Genomic DNA, 19,782 nt, shown 5'->3' on the forward strand with positions numbered 1-19,782 from the left:
AAGGGTAAAATGGTAATTATACATCAGTCTAACAGAAACATTTAATCCCGTTAGTTATTTAAATCCGTATTTAAAGAGATTGAAACTTGAGGACCGAACATGTAAATATCATACTTCAGAAACGACAGAAAAAATTTGACCCAAATCACATAGACCATTTGTGTAATTTACTTTTATTATTTTCGTTTCATTCGTTACATATCCATTTATCCAATTTGGATCAATACTAGTCTCTTTAGTCTTTATAACTTAAAACCTTGATTACACATATGTCGTGTCTCTCTTGTAACTCTCATCTTTTTATAATGCAAACTTGCTAATCTAATTTCGGTCAAACAGCTTGCTTACGAGCCTCCTCAACTCACCGACTTGTGAATGGGCTTGTCCTTTAAACGAGTATTACCAACAACTCCTACTATTTACTTTTTCATCAAACGTTGATGTGTGTTCTTTATCCGCGCTAACTCTATATATTAAAAAAAAAGTTGCTTGAATAACTCTATTTTAACATGATCTTTTTTGGCTTCAAAATAGTAGTAAAAATATAAAAATATTAAAATCCATTTGTTTTGTATTCATTTGATGGGGGTTAAAAGAGAGGCTTAGTTTTAAGACACATTTGAAAATTTTTAGATCAAAATCATAATATGTTCTTATCAAAATAATATATATAAGAATATAGGATGCCAATAGATCTATCTAATCTATATATTTGACTTAAGAAGACAAAACCACTTTTTGGTAGTTAATATAAACCACTTCATGGGGATAGTGGAGGCCTGCATTTGGGACCATTTCTATGTTAAATACAACCATACATGTTGTTGTCTTCATCGTCCTAATTGCTCAATGAGAATCGGTCAAACAACTTATGTTTTACATGACTAATCAAACCACATACACCTTTAGTTTATAAACTTACTAAGTTAGAATAAAAACCATGTGATTCAAACATTTGTGAATGCTTATTTTTGAAATTTAACATCCATTTTACTCATGACCTACAAAATATATAAAAAAAACACGTTAAAGTAATATGCTTAGTAATAATATCGATGCATTTCATAAATATTTAACATGTAAACACTAGTACCTAAAATGCACCGATCAATGCTTCTTATAAAAACAAATTATTCATATTATACGGGTTAAATAATGTAAAAAAAGTTCAATTTTTAAATATTTTTTTAAAACAAACTTAAAATTTTTAAAATAAAAAAGACATTTAATAGGAGAAAGACAGAAAACAAAAAATAGTAAACAAAATTAACGAAGAGCGACGCCGGAAAAAAGGATAATGATTTACCCACGAATGACATGTGACAAAAAAAAATTACTTTTTGTATTATATAGCATAGAGTATAAATAGATATAGATTTAGACTTTATTTTATAAAATTTTTTTTCATATTTAAACCTTTTATAATATTAAAATAATATTAAAACATAGACTTATAGTTAACGATTAGCTGTACTCATGTGCACAAGTAAAATGATACAAACAATGCAACATTATGATCACTTTATTTATAAGCCAACAACATCTTCATATCAATTACAAATAAACAATGACTTCACCTTGTAGAGAATGTTTTCGACGATGCTGCCCGAACAAATTATTCGGGCAGCCCAACGATCCCAACCCACAATCGACAACTTGTCAATCCAGGTACGATTTCATAGCTGCCACCACGCTTTCCCTAAACCCAAACACGCAATTCACTAACCATGAGTCCATACCACCTCTAGACCAATCATTTTCCAACTTGACACGTGCGTTCCCGAACTACCCGGAAACTGACCGGGCTGACCGGATACGCGAACATGAATATTCCCATCTTATTTTAACTAACCATGTTTGTCTAGATTATAATGGTCATGGGCTTTTTTCATATTCACAACTATTACATTGTGACACACATTTTTTCAATATTATTTACAAGTCAGTTAACTTGTATATGTATATTACACGTGGCGGTCACGGGCCCGAGCCCGAATTCGAAACTATGTTAAAGGAAAGGATCTCTAGATACATGAACATATCATCAAATGAATACTCATTAGTTTTCACTGCTAACCAAATGTTAGCTTGCAAAGTATTGGCTGATGCATACCCTTTTCAAACAAACCGAAACCTTATAACGGTTTACGACCACGAGAACGAAGGTGTGCAAGCCATGATCGAGAGTTGTCGAAGGAGGTCGGGCCGGGCCGAGCCCGCGGGCTTTTCGTGGCTCAATATGAGAATAATGTCGAAAAGATTGAGGAAAATGATTGTTTCCAAGAACAAGAATAAGAAAAAGAAAAAAAGAGGGCTTTTTGTTTTCCCATTACAATCTCGGGTTACCGGGTCGAGATACTCGTATTATTGGATGAGTTTGGCCCGAGAGAACGGGTGGGACGTGTGTCTTGATGCGAATGCGCTTGGAGCGAAAGATATGGATACATTAGGGTTGTCGCTTTTGCAGCCCGATTTCTTGATATGTTCTTTTTATAAGGTGTTTGGGGAAAACCCGTCGGGTTTCGGGTGTCTTTTTATTAAAAAATCGAGATCGTCCGTGGTTAAAAACTCGGCTATGGTCACCGGGTTGGTTAACATTGTTCACGCGGTTAACCGACCGTTATTCCTCCAAGAATCGAGGAGTATCGACCGAGGCAAAACCGTCTTGTTATCGTCATCGTCGTCGTCATCATCGAAACAAGAAATTGAAGAAATTAAAGAAAAAAAGAGGGAAATACGAGAAATCGAAGAAATTAAAGAAGAAAAGACAAAAATACGAGAAATCGAAGAAATTAAAGAAGAAAAGACGGAATTATCGTTTTTCGAAATATGGAAACGCGACGTGTTGGTTGAGATTAAAGAAAAAGCACAAAAAAACGAAGCGAGCACAAGTGGGGCCCACTCAGATATCGAGTTTCGAGGGTTAGATCATGCGGATTCGTTGGGTTTGTTACTAATAAGCACTAGGGCCAGGTACTTGGTGAACTGGTTAGTGAATGCGTTTGGTAATTTAAAGCACCCTCATTCTGAGGACGGGGTTCCTTTGGTTAGGATATATGGGCCGAAAGTGAGGGTGGACCGTGGGCCGGTTGTGGCTTTCAACGTGTTCGATTGGAAAGGCGAGAAAGTCGACCCGACACTTGTACAGAAGTTGGCGGGTAGACACAACATTTCACTTAGTTATGCGGTTTTAAAGAATGTTATGTTTGTGGATAAAAGTAGTGAAGACAAAAATCGGCCATTGACAAAAAAGAAAGAGGGGTTTGAGCTTGGGATACCGGTGGTAATGGCGACACTCGGTTTTTTGACAAATTTTGAAGATGTTTATAGGTTGTGGGCGTTTGTGTCACGATTCTTGGATGCGGATTTTGTGGAGAAAGAGAGGTGGAGATATATGTCGATTAATCAGACAACTGTCGAGGTGTAGGTTTAAGGTTAAAGATTTTATTCATTTTTTGGTTCGTGAGTTTAAACGTTTAAATCATATGTCAATATAACTTACAATTAATAACGAGCAACAAAATGCGCCTCCATTTGTTAATGTAACGAAACGTGTTCACGGTTTAGTTTTTTTTATCAAGAAATACTATGGTTTATAGTTTATACTTGTTAGGTAATTGATCAATATTTTTATACACGTTACTACATATTAATTGTTTATTAAACGTATCAGTATCATTATCATTATCATTATAAAACATTTCACTCACAAAAAAAATGAGTTTAGAGTTCAAATTAAAGATTACTATGGGTGAACATAAATAAGGTAAGATACGCAAAACACACGGGACCCATCACACCCGATCCTGTAAAACCCGTTTATTATCAAATAGTGCCGGTTCTCGAGCATAGCATATGTATTGAATCGGATTCTTGGTCAGGTCCAGTTCTAGAAGCGGATTTGAAGACCCAAGCCCGATTGTATAACAAAACATAAGAACTATCATCTATTCTCATTTCTGGTTCTTTTGTAAAGCTCAAACATCATGTTTAAAGATTAAAGACCCAAATCGACTGCAATACTAACAAACATTTCTAGGACCCGCGAACCGGCCTAGGACCTGAACCAAGTATTAACAGGGTCGGTTTCTGGCTTTTGTCTTTACCATCAACCGGTTCTGGTTCGGCTTTGGTTTCCGATCGGTTTTGACGGGTAAGACCTGTTTTATCACCCCTAAAGATTGTTTGGGCTTGATAAGGGAGCATTGAATTGGGCTGAATTTGTTTTGTGGTAAACCAAAGTGGGCCATGCCAGCCCATTTGCTAGCATGGAAAACGAGCTTCTTGACTCTTAATTATATTATAATTACTATTACATCTCTACAAAAATTTAAACACTAATGATTTTGAAAGTTGTTACCTACATTAACCTATGTGCTTGTTGCAAAGTAATATATACATGATCACAGATCACCCTGTGCATTGCTAGTTAACCTTTAAAAGTCGTTAAAAGACGGTGCCAGATTGTAATGTTAGGTTACGTGCTGATGAATAATTGTGATAACTTGGTGTGCATTGTTACTTTATCGATTAAAGTCCATCATCCGTTGATTTTCCATCATTCTCGTGTGTTGAACAACTATATGTCTATGTAGCATACTAGTGTAGTTGATTAAGCGGAATTACATATTGTACTAGCAAAGATGAATTACGATGAGATTTCTTGTTTCTTGACTCGTATATGGGTAGGTACTATGTTTTTTAATTAAATTTAATTACATATTTACAGTTTAGGTTAGATTCTTGTATTTTCCACAATCAAATGAAAAATGTAATACTAACCACATGCATATCGTGGAAATTAACTGGTTTTTTGAATAAGTTGAAGAAAATAATCAAGAATAAATATGGATATATTATTAGTTGAAAAACACAAGAAATTTGATGATAAATCCCTTACTTTGTCTTTCATCTCCTTATAGTTATCTTTAGATTTGTTTTGTTGTTGGTGACAATAAATGTAAATGTTATACCATTAAAAGATATGCTGAATATTGTTTGCATTTGTACATAAAATATTAATCATTTTTTTCACTTGTTCATTAAAAACTAATGCATTTTTGTTTAGTTATAAATTTTCCTAAGTAGAAAATAGTTACAAAATACGGGCTAACATGAGAGAGTTGTTGTTCAAAGAATACGAGTTTAATATGGGAGAGTTAGAGGGGTTTTAATTTTACCATAATAAAATATAATTCAAAAGTTAATCTGTAATAAAAAGAATAGCGCATAGGCACTCGATTTTCAAAATATATTCCAAAAGTTTACTAGTTTGCCGGTTTAAGCAATATAATATAACAATGTTAGGTTAAAACTTTTCATGTTATAATAAAATAATCCAGTTACAATAGAGAGACATGTAAACGTGCAACAAGCTACGTCGCCACATCGTTTTTAATGGAAAAACTGATCCTACTGAAAAACAAAGTTAAAAGTATTTTTTTTAATATGGGCCGTAAAATATAAAAAATCTCTTGGGCTTAAAACTGGTTTGCCGGTTTAAACTGATATTTTATTAAAAAAAAGCCGATTTGATATTCTAGTAAACCAACCAAAAATATCAGACTTAAAATACTGACCTGATGTGCGAAACCCAGTACCACAAGTTTAGCCGACGTTACAAACCGGTTTAAATTTATTATATTAAGTAGAAAGAAATATATTGGTTGAACACAAGTGGCACATGGACTTGACTTGTCGGCATTATGAGTCCAAACTGTACACTAAAAGAAATAATAAATAATTAAAAGTGAATAGAAAACTCTACAAAAATATCCAGATTAAGGCTAAAGTGACATATATAAATATCCTTAAATCTTTACAATATATAAAAGAATTTATAGGATGAATCATATTACATTTACAAATTAAGATGACTCCCTAAAACATACATTGAACAAACAATACATAAACAATATAATATAACAATTTTAGTATCGCATCTACGTCAACTTCATTATCAAATTCAGTACCACATTCGGTATCGGTTTTAGTATGACTAACCAGATTTATACCCCTTTGAAGAAACACTAACCGGACCCCGGGCAGATTACGGATAACCTGGGGGTTAGATAGATGTTTCCCACGAGGGGTTAGACCCAGAAAAGATGGTTCTTCTGATAACCTGCAAAACAGACACCGTGAGATTGTCACTGAGAAGGGGGGGTTCCTCCTTGTGACCACCCTCCGGCGTGAGAATCAGACTAGATTGCTCTTTAAATATAAATGTATATTAAGAGATTGCTAGAGCAGATATCAGGTATAATATGATGATAATATGATGGTAATGTGATAAGATATGATAAGATGAGATGATCATACCATTTGGGGTATTTATAGCCGAAGGTAGGTTTCCAAGGAGGTGTGGCCGGCTGAATAGTATTCCTGTTCCACCAACTGTGGCCTACGCACGTGCCCTGCTGGTAGTTGGTGGGTAGGCAGCGGCTGACAGTGACCAGGCCTGCTGTGTACTATTCCTTTTCCACCAACTGCCGGCTATGCACGTGGTATGACAGGAGTTGGTGAGTAGGCAGCGGCTAATAGTGACATACAGTACAGGAGCATGCTGCTCGCCATACTGTTGTCAATAAGCTGTCGTATCTTTAGTCAGATCTTTTGCCCATACCTCGTCAGGTACAGTACAGAAGATCTTCCCGTATCGTACGGACTGGCTTTTGGGCGGGAGTATTCCCCCTCCCGCCTTTGTGCGGGATTGTTCCCGGCTTTGCTCATTCCTTCAGGTGACACTGAGTGATTGAGAGCTAAGTGCCTTGTGCGTGTAGCCTTGCTGCGCGGGTGGCCTTCCCTGATGGCTTGTATCCGCAGCTGCGGGAACAGGCAGAGTCCTTCACCATTGGGAGGCATTTCCTGCAGGAACAGCTTGCGTACTGCGCGTAAGGACGTCACGTCTCTGAGCATGGTGGGTCCTGCGGATCCAGTTGGTTTCTGCGCAGACGTCCCTCTTCAAGGTGAGTCTTGCGGGTCCAACTGGGCTGTGCTGGGACCTACCTCTTCAAGTCCCCCCAGTCCAATGTTCTTCTCATGAGTGTTTAATAAAGTGAGGTGAACTTTTGGACTTAAGCAAAGGGTTTTGAAAAGGGTTTAGTTTTAAGGTTTTCCATGGGGATTCTTCCCGCGGAAGTCCTTGTCACTTGCAGAAATTCCCGACTTTCCTGCTTGATCTTTGGGTATGATGCGGGTAGGTCTGTAACCTCCTCGCAAGTCAGGAGCGTTGAGTCCCACTTGTGTGGATTCTCCATGAGGTTTTGGTAGTTTTCAACATAGTGATCAATTATGTTAAAACCACCAATTCCATCCTGGAGCTTCAAACAATGTAGTTCTCGACGTTCCCGCTATGCGGGGATGTTATTTCCGTTTCCGCAAGCATTGCCCAGAAGATCCTTCTTGGTTTCAATTCCCTGCGGAGCGCTAGGTATGTGAAGGGTTTTGCCTTGACACTGTACCCGCGCTCGTCTTACGGTTACTTTACTTCCAAGGTATTCCTGGCGTCAATTCCCTGCGGGTGCTAGGTATGTGAAGGGTTTTGCCTTAACACTGTACCCGCACCCGTCTTATAGTTACTTGGTTGCCAAGGTATTCTTGGCTTCAATTCCCTGCAGGTGCTAAGTATGTGAAGGGTTTTGCCTTAACACTGTACCCGCACCCGTCTTATGGTTACTTGGTTGCCAAGGTATTCCTGGCGTCAATTCCCTGCGGGTGCTAGGTATGTGAAGGGTTTTGCTTTAACACTGTACCCGCACCCGTCTTATAGTTACTTGGTTGCCAAGGTAAGGGGTATTTTCCCGCTTACTTTTGAATCTTTTTGAATTTTGAAATTCGAAGAGTTGGTGAAAGGATAAGAACAGTCCAAACCTCTGAAACGTCGTGCGACGGTTTCTTCTGACTGTGTCAGGACGTGCAGGAAGTTATGGTGACGTGACAGTACATGGTCATTCCAGACGCTTTTTCAGGCGCGTGGGCGCGATTTTTCGGGCGCGTGGCCGCGAAATTAATGGTACGCGTCATTTCAACAGCTGTTGCCAGCTTGCTTTTCGCCACGTGTCATAGTTTCATTGCACCTTCGATTTCTCTCTCTTCCGCATTAAATTCATCGCATTAATTGCGATTAGTATATAAAGGGGGAGAGGGTTCTTTGTAATCCACACTTTCACTCTTCTCTTCATCTTCAAAACGATTTCCGGCAATACTCATCTTTTCAGTCGAGCATTCCCTTGAAATCGTTTTCTTCTTTCATCTGCAAGATGTCTTCACGTGATCCGGTGCCTCGGTCTGACTCAGAGGCCGAGAGCGAGGAGGTGGCGGGGAACCCCGGTGGTGATAAGACCACCGCTCCGGAGGCTGCGACTGTCACCTCCGGAGAGCCCCGGATGACAATGGTGAGCGGCATGAAGAGGCCGGCTCCATCGGGTTCATCCCCGCCTGTCCGTACATTTAGGCTTAAGAAAACCCGTAAGTACAAACTTTCTTTATCTTTAACTTCATAGCTTAATATCATTAACACTTATCTTCTTTGTGCAGGCGTGGATGTTGACGCATTCCAGGGTGGAGCGCAGAGGAGTACCCCTCCGCCCATGACGGTAGGCTTGGTCAGCCTACCTGAGGCGATGACCCAGGCGGCTGCGCCTGCTTCCACTGGTTCAGTTGCTCACTCCGTTGAGCCGACTGTTCCAGCTGTGATGACGTCACCGCCGGCTGTCAGTGCCATTTTTACCGCATCTTTCACTGAGTCGGCGGTTACTTTTGCTGCGGATTCCGCAGCGGCGACCGCGGCGACTGTTACCATGCCGCCTCCGTCATCGGCCACGACGGCCGATCCTTCAGGTATGCCTGGGGCTTATCGCCAACCTCTGCCTCCTTCCCATCTGCCTGACCTCTTGGATGGATTTCCGTTGGGTTCAGGTGATGGGTTTGGCGGCTATCGGCCTGTTATTGACCCTACAGGTGCGTAGGGTTCTTTTGGCCCTTTTCATATTTTTATCATCTTTTCCTAACTGCTTTATGTTTTTTGCAGTGTCGGATTCCAATGAAGTGTATGTTCCACGATGGAACATCCGCCGAGGAACAACTCTTCGCACACCTGTGGAGTGCGTGGAGTGGGCTCGTCACGCTGCTCCCAGTGGTGCGTTGGGGGAAGCCATGGCTAGCTACCAGGAGGGTAGGCTAACCAATGAGCTTCGGGTTCTCCTGGCCCGGATGCAGCCGCGCGTCGAGCTGCTTTGTCGTGAAAACGACAAGTTAAAAGCAGCTCGTCTTCAAGAAGTAGCTCGGGCGTGGGCTGTCCGGGAGGAGAACGTAAAGCTTACCGCAGCTGCTGCGGAAAAGGAGAAGGCCTTCAAGGCCCTCGAGGTTGAAGTTCAGGCCCGGCTCGAGGCCCGTTCCAAGGCTGCCCAAGCTGTTAATGAACAGCTTCGGCTGGCTAAGGAAACTGCAAGGAACGCAACCGAGAGGGCCACCAAGGCTGAAGCTGTTGCTGAGCCTCTACGCGTGGAGAATGAAGAGCTTGAAGCCAAATTAGAGGCTCTCCAGCAGGCTCATGATGCCTTGGCGATGGAAGACGCCAAAAAGCTCCAGGAGATCTTGGACCAGAGGGGGGTGCTTGACCATACTGAGCGGAAGCTAAAGGGCGTCGAAGAGGCTGCGGCTAAAGAAGTGTTGCTTGCCAACCTCAACAAGAGTGAAGCCGAACGCGCCCGTAACGATGCTCAAGCTGCCCTCCAAGAAGCTCTGGTTGCCAAGGAATGGCTTCTTCGAGAAGCGTTGTCTCAGGTATGCTTTTCATGTCTTTACGCTTTTCTTTGTAAATAGAAAAGGTTCTGATACTTGTATATTTTCTTGTAGGTTGTGCATCGGGTCTTTGCTGATACGTCTTATGACGATGCTATGAGCGCAGCCCTCAACGCTTCTCACGAGGATGGGGAAAAGGCCGGCTTCCTGCTTGGTCTAGGGTTCGTTGAGAAAGGCATCCCGCCTTCCAACTTCCCTTTGTATAATGTTGATACTGAAGCTGTTTACGACCAAGCAGTGAATCAGTATGCCGCCTTCCCGCATCCGGTGGTGGAGAAGGTGAACCAAGTTGCTGCTGCTGATGATGGGCTAGCTATCCTTAAAGCTTTCCTTGAACTGCCACGCTCTACTGATGGTGCTGGTCCAAGTGGAAGTGGCCCTGAAGCCTGATCCTGAAGATCCCTTCCCACTGCTAGGATAGATTTAGCTTGTATAGATTTATTTTCTTGTAGGATGGTAGTTACCCGGCCATTCTTGTAATGAATATTATGAAATATAAATCTTTGTGCGGGTAAGACCGCTACTTTCTCTGGATTCCTTGCTTTATAAACGTTATATGACTTGCATACTTTAGTTTAAATTAGCAATTTTCCAAGTGTAGAATAAGTTAACCTTTGAACGTGGTAGATAATAGGTTGAAGTTTTGCTTCCTCTTTCGTGATTGTGCGGGTAGGACCGTCACTTGCACTTAGTAGGATGGCTAAACTTTACCTACGTCTGACCTGCGTGGAGGTTTTCCTCATCTTTTTGAAATTTCTAAGTATTTAGGATAAGTTAACCTTTGAACGTGGTAGATAATAGGTTGAAGTTTTGCTTCCTCTTTCGTGATTGTGCGGGTAGGACCGTCACTTGCACTTAGTAGGATGGCTAAACTTTACCTATATCTGACCTGCGTGTAGGTTTTCCTCATCCTTTTGTTAGAAATTCTCTTGAATAAGTTAACCGTTCGACGCGCGGTTGTCAATAGGTTTGGTTTCCTCTCATGATTTGTGCGGTTAGGACCGGCACTTTCATTTAGTTGACCAAAGTTTACCTATGACTGACCTGCGTGAAGGTTTGCCGTTTTTTGGGTTTATGCGGGTTTTGCCGCCTTCCCCACGCAACAACTTTCCACGTAATTATGCGGTGAAAACCGGCATATCCGTGTTGAATAAATTAACCGTTCGACGCGCGGTTGTTAATAGGTTAGTGTTCAGTTTCCTCTATCATGATTCATGCGGATAGACCAGCACTTTCATTTAGTGGGATGACTGAACTTTTCCCCTTCAACTGACCTGCGTGAAGGTTTGCCGTTTTTTGGGTTTATGCGGGTTTTGCCGCCTTCCCCATGCAACGACTTTCACACTTATGTATGCGGTGAAAACCGGCATCAGTGTTGATAGTTCATAAAGTATAAATGTAAAATCATCAGCGTCGATGTTCTAAGGAGAATCATTTCCATTAGAAGTGGCTCTGGGCCTTTACAAATTTGGAATTGATCTACATGCAAACTGTGTAATTGAGCTCCCTTCCATGTTGTTGGGATGGGAGTGCCATCGAGCCGATACCTGGTTCGGGATCTCGTTCTTTACGCAGCATGTAGTCTCCACATTGAAGCTGCAATTTTATTCGTGTTTTCCCCAGCTGGGGTTCTACACGCATCAGCCTGCTCAGCGTTCATTGCGCCACGAGGTGCGCGAGCGTCCAATCTCTGACAAATGCTTCGACCATATCCTTTACGTCTGTGCATTCTTCAGTGTTGTGGCCTTTTGTCCTGTGAAAGTCACAGTATTTGCTCCGATCAGCGTTGGGACGATGTCGGATTATTGGAGCCTTTGGCCATGGGAGCTCCTCAGTGGCGAATATCTCGGTGACGCTTTTGGTGAGTGGCGTCCATCTGGAGTTCTGGTTCGACCGTACGTTATCCCTTCCGCCTAACCGATGTTGCAAGCCGGATGAGGTGTCAAAGTTTACCCTTGACTGCCAAATGCCTAGCTTCCGCTTTTTGTTTAATCGGGCGGTAAGGACGTTGTCTTCTCTTGTTTTCTGGGTGTAGAGGTTTGTGCTCTGTGGGAGATCTCTACCCAGTTGCTTCTCCGTTTCCGCAAAGCGTTTAGCTGCTGTCATGATGGCATCCCATGTGGATGGCATGCCATCTTTACCCGTTAAGGTGCGGATGAGCTCTGGGTCGTTCGCGCCCTGAATAAAAGCAGCGCGAACAAGATCTTCGCTAATGTTACCCAGACTTAGCTTCTTTGAGTTGAAGCGAGTGATGAAGTCTGGCAAAGATTCATCTTCCTCTCGAATGCATTTCAGGATTGTCCATTGCTCTTCGGTATACTTTCGTTGTTGGCTGAAGTGTTGGCTAAACTTCTGTTGGAAGTCTGCCCAGTCGTAGATGTGGTTGACCGGTAGACGATCGAACCACGCTCTAGCAGCCCCAACAAGCGTCATTTGGAACATATAACACCACGTAGGTTCCGTCCAACTACTGACGGTTGCCCCCGCTATGAATCTGTTCAAATGATCGTCTGGATCAGATATACCATCATAAGTGCCGATGTTGGACATCTGTTTGGCACTTTTTGGGGCGATTGCTTCCGCAATGTCCCTTGCAAATTTGGACGTTCCCGCATTTGCCACAGTTGGTCTGAATGTTTTGGAGAAGTCACGTGGATTTCCACCTGTGTTTTTTGGTTTGAAGGCTTCTCCAAAACGCCTTCTCGGTTGGGAGTCCGTTTCCTTACGCTTCCCTTTTGCCCTATGGCGAGGGTTCGCGTCGGTGTCGGATTCCTCCGAGTCATCGTCCAAGTATTCTTCGAATTCGTCAGCCTGTTGGACGGAACGCAAGCGTTCGTCCAACTCAGCTTGGAATTCCTTCTGACGTGCCTCCGCCCATGCCTTAACTTCATTGAGTGTTTGGCGGGGGAGTCTTGTTCGTTTCTCTAACTGGGTATCGGTGAATCCCAGTGAGCGATTATTTACTGCACTTGCCCCAGCTTGGGTAACTGGGATAGTGTTCGTAAGAAATATATTATATTAAGTAGAAAGAAATATATTGGTTGAACACAAGTGGCACATGGACTTGACTTGTCGGCATTATGAGTCCAAACTGTACACTAAAAGAAATAATAAATAATTAAAAGTGAATAGAAAACTCTACAAAAATATCCAGATTAAGGCTAAAGTGACATATATAAATATCCTTAAATCTTTACAATATATAAAAGAATTTATAGGATGAATCATATTACATTTACAAATTAAGATGACTCCCTAAAACATACATTGAACAAACAATACATAAACAATATAATATAACAATTTTAGTATCGCATCTACGTCAACTTCATTATCAAATTCAGTACCACATTCGGTATCGGTTTCAGTATGACTAACCAGATTTATACCCCTTGATTTACTCATCCATTGTTGGGTGAAATAAAAACTATTAAGATTATGATTGTGTACTAAGATTATTTGTGTAAAATGATAAGGTCGTGCATGATTGACGAAACGATTGCTAAAGTTTTAGAGCTAATGTGGTTTCTAGAATGACGTGGTGCTATAGAGATATTGAATTATCGTGCCCATGTTGGGTTATGGTATATATTTTACAGAAATATTAAAAAAAAACAAAATCTTTTTTTAAGAGAAGTGTGGTTTATTTTAATAAGTTAGGTGAGATTGTCGTCTCAATACTTTATACGAGATGTGTAGCCGCACAAGGCCCACTAATACAAGAGGTCCATAGTTTTTTTTTAAATATATATTATAAATACACTTGAATATGCTTGATTATCTTTAGTATTAGTCTATTACTAATTATATATATGTGCGTATATATATATACTGTTTTTTTTTTACTTGCATAGGATCATGAGGACCCACGCGTTCTTAAAGACGGCCCTGATAACCATAGGAAAATCATGAGAGATAAATTGATGAGATATTACTCTATAAGTTAGGTGTGTAATTTGGGAGATTAATCTATGATATCATTTGGAATGCTTGTAGACCAAAATGAACAAGCTTCTTTCATAATACTGTCTTATGGAGTTTGATAGCTTGATTAATAATTTGATAATTGATAGCTTGACTAATAAACTCATATTATTATTTAATAATAGTTTAGCAATGGAGCTAGATATTTGTACAAGTTATTGTCACTAGATTAAGAACTTGATTGTTACTCCAATCTTGACTTTCTACATTGATATGCCAAATATGGTTGGTATAAAATGATGAAATGAATAAAATTTCGTTTCCAAATTTATAGTAAAAGTAACAGATACTTTCGATCATGTTGTAAAGAATTTATAGGTCCGCCACTATACATAAATATATATTCCAAAAGCATATGAATAGTAAAGGTTAAACAATTAGTTCGGTTTACATGACCGACTCCTAATAATAAACCAGATCAAACCATTAAAGCCTAAGAGTGCATATGAGCCGAGCTCGACCAAGTTTTTTTTTTCTAAAGCTGGAGCCCGATACGTTTAGACGTGTTTCAAGCTCGAGCTTAGCTCGTATCTTATTTATTAAATAATTTATATGCATTTTGAGAAAAACCTTAAACAAATCTAAGTTTGGCTTGAGCTCGGTTATGCACTTTATAAATAATACACAGAAGTCCAAAGGACTTTAAACTTAAAAAAATACACTAGGCTCATGAAGGCTTGACGAGCCTAAACGATTTCCCCATACAAGGCTCGAACTCGATAACTAAACAAACTTTATTTGATTATTTGAGGCTCGGGCTCGATAAGGATCATTTCAATGTTTTAATCGATCTGGTCACAAGTATCATGCAAGCCGTCCCTCTCGTTTGCACCCATACGTTAAACCATTAAACCAAATCATAAACCCAACCTTATGAATCTCTAACCAGCTTATTTGTCTCCATTATAACCGTTCAATCGGTTACAATGGAGATCATTAACACCCCATCTATGACAAATATAGTTAACTAAAGTAGAGGTGAGCAAATAAACCGGTTACCCGAATCTACCAAAAAATCAAACGAAACCGAACCGATTTTAGACTGATTATGTAGAAGCCGGTTTGGAGCCGATTAAAACTGTAGGTTCGGAACCGATTAAAACCATAGGTTCAGAACCGGTTTATAATTTTCTCCACCAAAACCGGTTAACCGAATCGACCGAAAAATCAAACCGAAACCTAATTAATTTGAAACCGATTATGCTGAAGCCGGTTTGGAGCCGATTAAAAACGTAGGTTCGGAACCAGTTTGCAATTTTCTCCACAAAAACCGGTTAACCGAACCGAAATCGACCAAAACTTGACAAAAACCAGTCAAAACCCGAACCAAAACCGATCATAAACCGGTTTTGATTTTTGTTAATCAAACCAAACTGGTTTTAAGTTTTAAACCGAATGATATACTTCAAAGGTTGATTATTAATTATTATTATGTTACTATGTTAACAGTCAACTAATATCTAGAAACGGCCCCCAATAAAGGCATAAACACTTTTAGTAAAATAATAATAATAATAATTCCTAATGGCAAAGATGTAAATAAAGAAAACAATGAGGGCAAAGTATTAAACAAACAGATCCATTGTCAGCAAGTTCTCATGACTGCTGTATATATATGTATCACCAACATGTAACGCCTCCTCATCTCATCTCTCTGATAATAAAAAGATTCTTAAATCAAATCAAACATCATTAACAACAACAGTTAGTAGTTGCTTGTTCCTTGTTTGATCTGTTGTGTTTTCTGTTATATTTGTTGTTTGAAGATTAATAATAATATAATAAACAGATGGCCCCACAAAATGTTGGAATCCTCGCCATTGAAATCTACTTCCCTCCTACTTGTATTCAACAGGTACGATATGACATGATATAATACGACACGGAGTTTGACATGTTATGTTTTTAAATAGTCGATATATTTAAGACATGTTTAAACTTGTTTTTTTTATTTCTTTTTAGTTAAAAATAAAATAAAAATATGTCATGTTTAGTGGATGTTATGATTTGATTTTATAATTTTTTGAACTTTTGATATTTGATATTTATTGTGAATCCTTGTAACGTGTTTCTACATTGGTTTGTGTTTAGAAAAAATGACACGATTGTTGTGTTATTTAAGAGTTTATTATTGTTTAGCATAACATAACATGTACTAGTATTTTATTGTGTCGTATCTGACATGCTATGACAACACTCTGTGTTATGGGAACGGATCGAATTCGTGATTGTATAAGCATAAAATGGTGTTTGCATAACAACGGAAAACGTAATAATTTTGGATTTGTCTAGTTATTGGAGAATTTGTTGTTTGTGTTTGGATTTAGAGGTGCAAATGAACCGAACTGAGCTTGACTGGGAGCTCGGCTCGTGAGTCATTTTTTCAAAATTGAGCTCGGCTCGTTTATTATTTACTAATTTGTATACACTTTTAATTATTTTTATATCATTTAAGAAAAACCTTAAACGAGCCTAAGCTCGGCTCCAGCAATGTGGAATTAATGCATAGAAGCCTGAAAGAGTTAAAATTTTAAAAAATATACTAAGCTCAACGAGCCTAAAAGATCTTCCAAAACAAGGGTCGAGCTCAGGCTTGAAAACTAAACAACTTTATTCGAGGCCCGGGCTTGTTAAGGCTCGGCTCTTTTCAAGCTTTTTATCGATCTGATCTCAAGTTAGCTCACAAGCGACTCAAGTTTGACTTTATTGTATTTGACCTCTTAACAAGTTACAAGTTTGATGTTTGGATCCAATTACAATATAAGTTCATACTTACTTGTGCTCATTTTTTGCATCATAAAATTGTTTTAAATTTTTTTATTTTTTTTCGCGACTTGAGTATTTCAAGCTCGGTTACTAGAAATGAGGTTTTAATTATTATTCGGTGATTAATTTACAGGATGTTTTAGAAAACTTTGATGGAGCAAGTAAAGGAAAGTACACCATCGGTCTCGGACAGGACTGCATGGCGTTTTGTTCAGAGGTTGAAGATGTCATCTCTATGGGGTTCGTTATTCGTACTCGTTTTTTTCGTATCCATGTTTTTTTGCATACATAAAAAAATGCATATTCTTCGGTTCGGTTTTGTTATTTTTTTCATGATTATTGGAAATGGATTTTTTTATTAATATTTAGTAACATGAATGTATATGTCACAAGTACTGATGCACTGATTTTCAGATTGACAGCTGTCAATTCACTACTAGAGAAGTACAAGATTGATCCAAAACAAATCGGACGGTTGGAAGTCGGTAGTGAAACCGTGATCGACAAGAGCAAATCCATCAAAACATTTTTGATGAAAATCTTTGAGAACTGCGGGAACACTGACATTGAAGGCGTTGACTCAACCAACGCGTGTTATGGTGGAACTGCAGCATTGTTTAACTGTGTGAATTGGGTGGAAAGTAGTTCATGGGATGGTCGATACGGGCTCGTTGTCTCCACTGACAGTGCAGTAAGTTTAAAATTTGTAAAAAAGTTTTTTTTTTTTTTTTTTTTTGTAAATGGTCAACTGCTAACTGAAAATCACGTTGACCAGGTGTACGCTGAGGGACCGGCTCGACCAACGGGTGGGGCAGGTGCGGTTGCTATGCTTATAGGTCCGGACGCACCTATTGCATTTGAAAGCAAGTTTAGGGCTAGTCATATGTCTCATGCTTATGACTTTTACAAGCCTGATCTTGCAAGTGAATATCCGGTATTATATTGATATTATCTATTTTTTAGATAAAACGGTTAACCGAATTGTGGATTTAACAACTGGACGTTGTGTCGTGTAGGTTGTTGATGGGAAGTTGTCTCAAACATGTTATCTCATGGCACTTGATTCTTGCTACATGGGATACTGTAAAAAGTAAGGTTTATGTTACTATACAAAATATATACTAATATGCATTCATACGCAATATATATATATAAGGGTAAGGATCCTAAGAGAACCATTTGAAAAATTGAGAGCTTTGAGAACCATTTTGGACCACTAAAAAAACCTCTAAAAAAATTATAAATTAAAAAAAATTAAATTTGAAAAGGTAAAAAAATCAAAATTCTTATATTTCATTCTGGTTTCATAATTAAAAAAAAACTTCGTATTATACACATGTGTATAATTTCATTTAATCTCTAGTTGTGTAATGTACACATATGTACATTATCATTTACCTTAAATTGTACATTTGTGTATAAGAAAACATGTATGTACATATATGTACATATTATACATATATGTATAATTTAGCTAAAAGAGGCGGTTTTTTTTTAATATATGAAACCGGGATGTTAAATAAGAATTTTGTTTTTTTACTTTTTTTTTCATTTTTGCGTTTTTTTTTGTTTTATGATTTGTTTTCATTTTTGGGTTTTTTGTGGTCCAAAATGGTTCTCATGGTTCTCAATTTTCAAATAGTTCTCACATGACCCTGATCCTATATATATATATATATATATTACTAGATGTATGACAAAAACTTTGCTAAGTATAGGTATGAGAAATTGCAAGGCAAGCAATTCTCAATGGCTGATGCTGACTATTTTGTATTTCATAGTCCATATAACAAGGTTAACTATTAAACAATATTCTTAATAAATTTGCAAAAAGTTTAAAAAAAAATATATTTACAACGTTTATTTGAAATTATGCAGCTTGTACAGAAGAGCTTTGCACGCTTGGTGTTCGATGATGTTGCTAGAAACGCCAGGTGACGACCAGATATGCTAGATTATTATTTTCTTTAATAATTCCCATTTACATTGTTATTCATTTATCAAACAAAGGTTGGTTGTTATTTGCAGCTCGGTTGATGAATCTGCCAAAGAGAAGCTAGGACCGTTTACATCTTTAAAAGGTGACGAAAGCTACCAAAGCCGTGATCTTGAAAAGGTGATTTTATAAATTTAGTTAAAGAGTAAATTAATAGTAAGGGGCATTTTGGTCATTTCACACCACTTAATAGAAAAGGTTAACTGTCCGTCCGTGTCAGGGACCATTTGTGTTACGTTTGAACTTGTAGCGTACTTTCTTAGGGACCAAAAGTGAAATATGAGCATACCAAAAGGACCATTTATGTAAATCTAACGAACCGATAATTTTACAGGCATCCCAACAAGTAGCAAAACCCGAGTATGACAAAAAGGTTCAACCGGGAACTTTAGTTCCCAAACAACTTGGAAACATGTACACCGCATCTCTATATGCTGCATTCGCTTCCCTCGTTCACAACAAGTCTACCTCTCTGGTATGTTACCACTTTTGACATATTTACCCTTTTAAAAAATCTCCATTTACCGACTCTCAACCAATAATATTAGGACGGGAAACGTGTAATGATGTTCTCTTACGGAAGTGGATTAACCGCCACAATGTTTTCACTACATCTTACCGAAGGAAAATCGCCTTTTAGTTTGTCAAACATTGCAAAGGTCATGAATATTGACCATAAGTTGAAGACAAGAACCGAGGTATTTGTTTGGTAACGGTCATATTTGATACATTATTATATTAACATGTTAACTGTGTGAATCAAGTAGTGTAACTATATATACAACATACTGTAATTATAGTGTAGTGTAAGATATATAATTACACTGCTTGATTCGTACAGTTAGCACGTTTTTTAGTTTTTACGTTAACTTTCCTCATTAACTATATTTGTGTAGTTTGAGCCTGAAAAGTTTGTGGAGCTAATGCATGTGATGGAGCATAGATACGGTGGTAAGGATTATGTGACGAGTAAGGACACGAGTCAACTTGCTCCGGGCACGTATTATCTTACTCATGTTGACTCGAAGTATAGGAGATATTATGCGAAAAAGGAGGAGATTAAGGTGGCCAACGGTCATTGAAGGTAGCGAGTTAACGCAGTATGGTATGGTTTTGGTTATATGTGATTTGTTGTGTTTTGTTATTTGATTAGTGTTGATGTATTTTTAATCTATATTTATTATTATTATTATTATTATTATTATTATTATTATTATTATTATTATATCCAT

The 19,782-nt window shown here is 38.6% G+C and overlaps 2 protein-coding genes across 2 annotated transcripts; both read left to right on the top strand.

The window, feature by feature from the left end:
- Positions 1-1,868: 1,868 nt before the first annotated feature.
- On the top strand, positions 1,869-3,538 carry LOC143625398 (uncharacterized). Its single transcript, XM_077095735.1, has one exon. It carries the CDS (start codon positions 1,958-1,960, stop codon positions 3,425-3,427), a length of 1,470 nt encoding a protein of 489 aa, XP_076951850.1. The 5' UTR covers positions 1,869-1,957; the 3' UTR covers positions 3,428-3,538.
- An 11,941-nt stretch (positions 3,539-15,479) lies between these two features.
- On the top strand, positions 15,480-19,658 carry LOC143625501 (hydroxymethylglutaryl-CoA synthase-like). The gene is made up of 11 exons (XM_077095821.1): positions 15,480-15,643; positions 16,688-16,794; positions 16,969-17,245; positions 17,330-17,488; positions 17,571-17,644; positions 18,273-18,348; positions 18,433-18,488; positions 18,583-18,670; positions 18,885-19,025; positions 19,099-19,248; positions 19,447-19,658. Exons 1-11 carry the CDS (start codon positions 15,578-15,580, stop codon positions 19,630-19,632), a joined length of 1,380 nt encoding a protein of 459 aa, XP_076951936.1. The 5' UTR covers positions 15,480-15,577; the 3' UTR covers positions 19,633-19,658.
- Positions 19,659-19,782: the final 124 nt, after the last annotated feature.

Source organism: Bidens hawaiensis, unplaced genomic scaffold (genome assembly GCF_021521415.1).
Source record: "Bidens hawaiensis isolate Kalapana, Puna unplaced genomic scaffold, B.hawaiensis_p1.1 tig00004105_1, whole genome shotgun sequence".
Taxonomy (NCBI): Eukaryota; Viridiplantae; Streptophyta; class Magnoliopsida; order Asterales; family Asteraceae; genus Bidens; species Bidens hawaiensis.

Bases quoted from the DNA above. Each gene is read 5' to 3' on its own strand.
- LOC143625501 (XM_077095821.1), top strand. From the start codon at position 15,578: ATGGCCCCACAAAATGTTGGAATCCTCGCCATTGAAATCTACTTCCCT. The intron at 18,349-18,432 runs GTTAACTATTAA...GAAATTATGCAG, and splicing joins TTCATAGTCCATATAACAAG to CTTGTACAGAAGAGCTTTGC. The intron at 18,671-18,884 runs GTGATTTTATAA...ATAATTTTACAG, and splicing joins AAAGCCGTGATCTTGAAAAG to GCATCCCAACAAGTAGCAAA.
- LOC143625398 (XM_077095735.1), top strand. From the start codon at position 1,958: ATGTATATTACACGTGGCGGTCACGGGCCCGAGCCCGAATTCGAAACT.